A 7,465-nucleotide genomic window follows, 5' to 3' on the forward strand; every position below is an offset into this window, starting at 1 on the left:
CAAAATTACCTGTAGGCAAGCAAGAGATAGAAAATGATCTTTCCTTGAGTTGGTGCTATGATGTCTGCACATATTCTATACTTTGCATCCTGCTACCACCTTCTCATAAAAGCTGTTCTACTGAAGATTTCAAGCAATTTTTAAAAATGAGTCATTGAAAACGAAAACCGAGTTTGCATGAAGTCCAAAACACTGAAGGGTTTACAATGGAATCATCTATTTTCAGCATGAAAGCAGCTGTGATAAACATTCTTTTCTGAATTGACCCATTTGGGGGACATGCCTGATGTAAGAAAACAAATATGACTCAGTGTTCTCTTTGGCCCATACCAATTTCAGCTAGTGTCCTCATTAAAATTCCTAATTTAAATCAGGGATGAGCAAGCCACAGCCCAGGACCAAATCCAGTGACCTGTTTCTGTAATTAAAAATTTATTGGCACCAGGCCATGCCCATTGGTTTTAGCATTGTCTCTGGCTGATTTTGTGCAGCACTAGCAGAGTAGAGTAGTTGCCATAGATGCATGACCAAAAAAAACACTAAAATAGTCCCTATGTGACCCTTTACAGAAAAAGTTTTCTGGCCTCTGTTTTATTAAAAGATCTATATTGAAATTTAGTAACAATAATTAGAAAACTGGAATAATTCTTAAATTGTGATTTTGTAGATTTGCTGATGTTTTTCTACATTGTGAGGGATGTCAGACCTGTTTACAATCACCATCAGATGCCATCCAGGATAAATAATCCAAATTATTATCAAGCTATAGAATGTATTTAATTCAACTAAAACCTATTTCATGCTTGTCTTGGTCCATAAGCATAATTTGACTTTCTACATGACATCTATAAGACTGCCTTTAAAAAGAAAAATTTAGTCATGGACACAGACAATAGTGTGGTGATTGTGGGGCGGGAGGGGATCGATGGAGGTGGAAAAGAAGATAGGGGGGATAAATGGTGATGGAAAATAAAATCATAGAAAAAAATTAAAAGCAAATTTTAGTTAGGCATTTACTTTTTTATATAACATGATTTTTTTAAAAAAAAAATCATTCCTTTAGTAAAAGTGCTATTGTTCATTGTAAAAAATAATAATAATCCAGTGTATACAGAAAAAGGAAAAACCACAAAGATAGGATTTTGGTGAATACTTGACAATATTTTGTGCTGATTAACTTGTCAAAGTTGGTTTCAATCTCCTTGCTCCAGTTAATATGCCTTGTGAAAGGTATTTTAAAAAAAACAGTATGCTTACTTAATAGTTCTACCTTGTTTTTTACCAAAAATTGAATTATCCAGATTAAGTACTTATCTTTGCACCAGAACTTGGCTCCTGGCATTTTCTGGCTGTTTTCAAAAACTAAATCCATTCTTAAATAATTTGTCCCCAATAAAGATATTCAAAATGAACCAGGACCTCTGAAAGCAATTCTCAAAAAGAAGTTGCACCGATATTTTTAGCAATGAAATTATTCTTGAGATAAGATGCTATCCTTCCAAAGAAGAGTGTTGTGAGGGAGTAACATGCTTTGGATAGTTGTTTCAGAATGTTTTTTTGAATGCAGCCGTACCAACTTGTAGTATTATCCTATTGTAAATATTTTACATAAAATTTGTAGCCCTAAAAGTCAGAGAAGTTTTTGAAGATAGTACTTCAGTTATGGTTCTAGAACAATTTTCTTCCTCCTTACATATTTCTGATTTTCTACGGTTTTGACGCTGGCTGACTGTTGAAATTCTCTCACTTGGCTATGAGGATGATGGCAAATAGCCACCATTTAGAGAGCAGTTAAAATGCCCTGTGCTCTTTAAAGTGTTCTGTGTGGGGTTTTTCCCTATTTAATCCTCATGGTAACTATATGATGTGCAAATATCTGCATATTATAGACAGAGAACCTGACTGAGAAGGGTAAGAAACTTGCCCAGACTGTAAGTGGCAGAACTGGGCCTCAAAGGCCACATCTGACTGACTCCAAGTGCCAGCCTGTTGACTACAATAACCAGAACTCGGTTTCTTAACCTGGAGTTCATGATGCCCTGGTTGGGGGACTGTGGACATCCAGAAACCAAACACAGAAATGCTGTGCATTCATTTTCCCAAGGGAGAGCCAATGGCTTTTATCGGATTCTCAAAAGGAGACCCACAAAATATAATGACCCACTGTGGCAAAAAGAAAAGCAGCAACACTTTCAATGATTTTATCTTTACATTTCCTCTGAAAGGTAATTTGTGCAATGAAATTACTTCACACAACTGCCAAGGCAGAGAGAAAGGAAAAGGGATGACTTTGATCAATAGCTCCTAAGAGCTGGAGCTGAGTAGTTTGTGGGTTTACCCAGACCCCAGTTGCTTCTCTGGAGCAGCCCAAGAATGTTGGCCCTAAGTAGCTGCCCCTGCAGCTGTCCTTGCTATTTACCCCTTAACCAGCAAAAATGGGTGACTGCAACTCAGGAAACATGGAGGAGAGACCCCCAGGCTCCAGAAGTGATGACCCACCCTTCATACCCTGTCCTTTCTGCAAGGACTCATTTCCCAGGGCTCCCTCGCTCTGACCCATAGCCTTCCTGACCTGGCACGTGAAGCTCATTCAACACACTGTGTACCCTCTGATGTTGGCTCTCTTTCCTTGTTGTCTGCCGGCCGCCTCTCGCCCCTCGATGTGGTGCAGGGATCCTGATGTGGGAAGTGTTCAGCCTGGGGAAACAGCCCTACGACTTGTACGACAATTCCCAGGTGGTTGTGAAGGTCTCCCAGGGCCACAGGCTCTACCGGCCCAAACTGGCATCGGACACCGTCTACAAGATCATGTACAGCTGCTGGCATGAGGCAAGTGCACCACCAGGGGAACTGGGTGCCATGTCACCCCTAGGTAAAGCATTGTTGAGGGGGAGGCACCAGCTTCAGATCAGGTGGAAATGGCCGGGAACCTCTGCCCTCAAGTGTTTGTAATTAAAAACAAGAAATGCAGGTGCCAACATTTAACAACTTATACCCAACACTGTTCGACAAACTTCATAAATATTAGCTTATTTATTCATCAGTAAACACACTGATATAGTGGCTAAAACTAACAGAAGAGGAAACAGACCCAGAGACGTTTAAGTGACTTGCCCAAGGTCATACAGCCATTAAGACGCTGACTGGCTGGTCTTGGAGTCCCTGTTCTTAACCACATTATGTGGTCTCTCCTCGAGTAGAAAATGTGTAACAGATAACTTATAACCATGTGTAGAGAATACATAATGGACATGACCCCGTCCTCTCTTCCCACACTTACCAAATGCTGAGTAAAAGCACTCCATGCAGATAAGGAATAAGAATACGTTTTGGGGTAGACATGGAGCTGAAATTGCAGATTGATTGCCCTCACAGAACTCAGTCCACACACACACACACACACACACACACACACACACACACACACGTGTACTCATACTGTGGAACTGAAAACACCAAGCAGTTTATAACTATGCACATTATACAGGCGCAATATAAACAGAAACAAGTACAGGACTTACTGCCATCACTGGTCAGTTGAAGAAGAGGAGCAAACAAGGGGTTTTGAGTTGAAGCCAGACCTCCTTGACCCTCGCCACTCTAGCTCCAGACACTAGGACTGCACCATCAGTTGGACAGGGAGCCCTGAACAGGAAGGAACTGCCTTCTTTCCACAGCTGCTCCACATAAGTGTGTGAATTATGGTAGAATCCATTGAGAGGGGTTTGCTGAAACAATCCCCGATTAAGGTTTTGCATCTAGTGAGCATTTTAGTCTTCCTTCAATTTTTTTTGTTAATCCTCACCTGAGGATATTTTTTACATTGATTTTCAGAGAGAGTGGAAGGGAGGAGTAGAAACAGAGAGAAACATTGATGTGAGAGAGACACATCAATTGGTTGCCTCCCGCACGTGCCCCAAACTTGAAACTGAGGTATTTGGCCTTGACCCGTGGGCTGATGCTCTATTCACTGAGTCAAACCAGCTAGGGCTCTCCCCTCAACTTTATATTTTATTGCAAAACATTCACAATTTTCATTAGGTTCCAATTTATCTGAATTTCTGCCCATCAGATATATGAGAAATGGCAGTTAGGGCAGCTTTCATATGTCCCTATTCATTATAAATGAAGTATATTTTTAAGGGCATTTGTATATCTTCCTGAGAATTATATGTCATGTCTTTGCTCTTTTTTCTAACAGGTTTTTGTTTTCCCTGCCTCAAGTTTTAAAATTCCTTTATAAAGTGAGCGTATTTAGTTTATATTTTAACTTAGCAAATTTGACACCTTTATGATATTGATTTGTAATGCTCAAGAACAAGCAATGTTTTTTTCTATGTGTTGAAATCTAAGTTTATACTTTTTAGCAGTGTTTTAAAGTTTTCTTGATTTGGAGGTACATTTTTGTTAGTATTTTATCTTGGTGTTGTTGCTACTGTAAATGGGTTTTCTCATATCATCTAATTGGTTATTGTACATATATATGAAGGCTATTGATTTTGTATGTTAATTTTATATACTGTTCTGATGAATTCCTTTATTATAATGGTTTGTTTTATCATGGATTCTCTTCATTTTTCCAAGTATACAATCATATCTTATGTAAACAAAGATACTTTTACTTTTTCTTTTCAATTTGTAGGACTATAATTGTTGTCTCTTTAGTAAAAATGTCTGTAGTGTTTCCACATTTAAATGTTGCTAGCTTTAGGACTCAGGTATAAATATTTTATATATTTTATTTTTAATCACAACCATCATAAACTAAACCAATGTGTGTGTTTTTCTTTTATTTAGCTTCCAGAAAAGCGTCCCACATTTCAGCAACTTCTGTCTTCCATTGAACCACTTCGGGAAAAAGACAAGCCTTAAAGAAGAAACTAGGAGATCTGATAAGAATGGATATAAATGTTAGCCAACATTTCATTCTTTTTAAGGAAAGTAGCAAGGCACAGAATACCTAATTTAGTGAGTTCTTAATGGTATTCTGTGTGCTCTTTGTCTGTTATATTATCTAGAAATGAACAAGGTAGGAAAGAAAAGATTTCCTTGAAATTTAGGTCAAATTAATAATTTTGTTTATGCTGCTCTTAATATTATACTTCCAAGCCTATAGCAGAAGCACATTTCCTGATTGCAGTAAAGAGGGCATATACCACATGTGAAGATTGAACAGAACTGAAAAATTATTTGTTCCATATTTGTTCTTTTCTTTATATCGTCACTCCCATGATAATTAAATATGCTATTAATAAGTACAAAAATGTGGACATTTGCCTTCATGTTTCAATGTTCTCAATCTTTAACATGCATGTGAATCAAATGGAGAGTTTATTAAAATACAGATTCCTAGGAACTACCCCAGAGATTCTGGTAGAGCAGGTCTGAGTGCAGCCAGAGAATCTACATTTTTAACAAGTGTCCAGATGTTCCTGTACAGACAGAACTGCCCTAGGAGACTTCATTATATGGTGGTCATTACTAGGTGGTCCACAACTTAATCCAAATAACACAATTCTCATCACAGACCATTGTCAAGCTTTGCTTGAAGCTTAGATTAGAACAATGACTTTATGTCACCATGTACACAAATAGAAAGCTAAAGTTCAACAATATTATCTATATTAATAAAAGGGTAATATGCTAATTAGACCAGGTTGACTGGACATCTTCTGGTTGTCCTGCCTTCCTTCTGGACAAAGCCATGGTGGCAGGGGCAGAGGCAGAAGTGATTAGGGGTGATCAGGCCAGCAAGAGGACAGCAGTTAGGGGCAATCAGGACAGCAGGGGTGGACAGTTAGGGGCAATCAGGCTGGCAGGGGAGGGCAGTTAGGGGCAATCAGGCAGAAAGGCAGAGGGGTTATGGGTGATCAGGCAGGCAGGCAGATAAGCGATTAGGAGCCAGCGGTCCCAGATTATGAGAGGGATGGCCCGGATTGGAGAGGGTGTAGGCTGGGCTGAGGGATTCCCCCACCCCACCCCCCCATGCATGAATTTCATGCACTAGGCCTCTAGTTCCATATGTTAACTATGTTTCACATAGAGCAAATTTTAAAAGGTGCTAAGGTATAACTGTGCCTTTTTCCTTACCCTTAACCATTATCAATCTCAACTCAAGTGTAACGAAGATCTTATGTCTAGAATTGATTAGATTGTTGCTTTCTAGTCATTTTAAATCCTTGAGTTTGGGGCCCTAGGGCTTCTGGCCAGTTTGACAACTGAAGTTTGTATTTCAGTCTTCCTTCTTGACACAAAGGTGCAGAAGTATGAGTTTAGTTTCTCATGGCTATTATTACAATATACTTTAGCTTTAAAACTCTTCCTGAGAATTCCCTCCTTCACAGCCTGCTGCTGAACACATAGGTTTTCATCTCTCTTGGAGTGCTTCATTGTCATCTCTATAATGTCAAGAAGGGAAAGAGAGGTTATGCTGAGGGCCGTATTACAATGAAAAGACACCCTAATTAAGCCCTGCTACTACTTTCTAGCTATAAGTTAATCATCTCCCTCAAGAGACATTCATACCCTTTCTTGTCCCACTTATCCCCTCACCCCCCAGCTATTTCAAATTATTCCTGTTCGTTATGTGTTTCTTGACATTTAATGATTCCATTCTTTTCAGCACAATTTCCTTATGATAATAGTCTTCTGGTTTTTTACAGAAGCACACAAATCTCAATTGATAATGAAATGAAACTTTAAAAAGAACTATTAGGGCATTTATACATTCACCATGCATTTATTTAGCATGTTCTTGGTGCCGGGTTCGGTGGGTCACAGTCAGGTGGGAGTGCCAGCCGTGCTGTGCTCTCAGATTCTGCAGCACAGACTGTGACCTCCCAGAGGAAGATGTTCCAGGCCCAAACTAGGTCTTTCTGCCCCACCCCCTTGACCGTTGTTTTCCCTTTTTCTCCTTATCTTTATGTATTTGATCTAAAAATAATTACCCTTATAATTAAAGTAGTACATGTTTGTTACAAAAATTCGAACAATACAGAATTGTCTACTATGAAAAGATGCCAAAGCCTGGCTCCAAAAATCAAGTCAAGGAAGATTTTAATGTGGAGCTTTATCAGAAAGTAAGCCCAGTGATGCTAGGAGGAACCCGGTAAGGGAACAATATTCATACTATTTAAAACATGCATAATAATTTTTAAATGCTGTTTAACTTGTTTAGTGTGATACCTGGCATTTATTGTTGTTGGTTTAAATCAGGGAGCTGCTTACACTTCTTGGAAGTGAAGAAAATGTTCATCCTCCCCTGACTTGGCTAACTGACTCATATCTCTATAGAATTTATTAAGAACAAAGTTATCTAACATTATGCTGATTACCACACAGAGTGAATTGATGGGTAGAGTTTGGATATTTTCATTTATTTAATCTATTTTAAATCAGTCTTTATGTATGTAGTGGATGCTGTGCTCAAAACTGGGCTAGGGGCTCTGAGATATATATAAAAGCA

General features: G+C 38.9%; 1 protein-coding gene across 1 annotated transcript in view; it reads left to right on the plus strand.

The window, feature by feature from the left end:
• The window catches only part of BMX (BMX non-receptor tyrosine kinase), a 46,531-nt gene extending 41,379 nt beyond the window's left edge, over window positions 1–5,152 (plus strand). The window contains exons 18-19 of the mRNA XM_079765818.1: window positions 2,672–2,829; window positions 4,798–5,152. Of these exons, the coding sequence (XP_079621944.1) occupies window positions 2,672–2,829; window positions 4,798–4,872 (233 nt within the window). The 3' untranslated portion in view covers window positions 4,873–5,152. The remainder of the gene's footprint in view (window positions 1–2,671; window positions 2,830–4,797) is intronic.
• The last annotated feature ends 2,313 nt before the right edge of the window (window positions 5,153–7,465 follow it).

Source organism: Cnephaeus nilssonii, assembly GCF_951640355.1.
Source record: "Cnephaeus nilssonii genome assembly, chromosome: X".
Lineage (NCBI taxonomy): Eukaryota > Metazoa > Chordata > Mammalia > Chiroptera > Vespertilionidae > Cnephaeus > Cnephaeus nilssonii.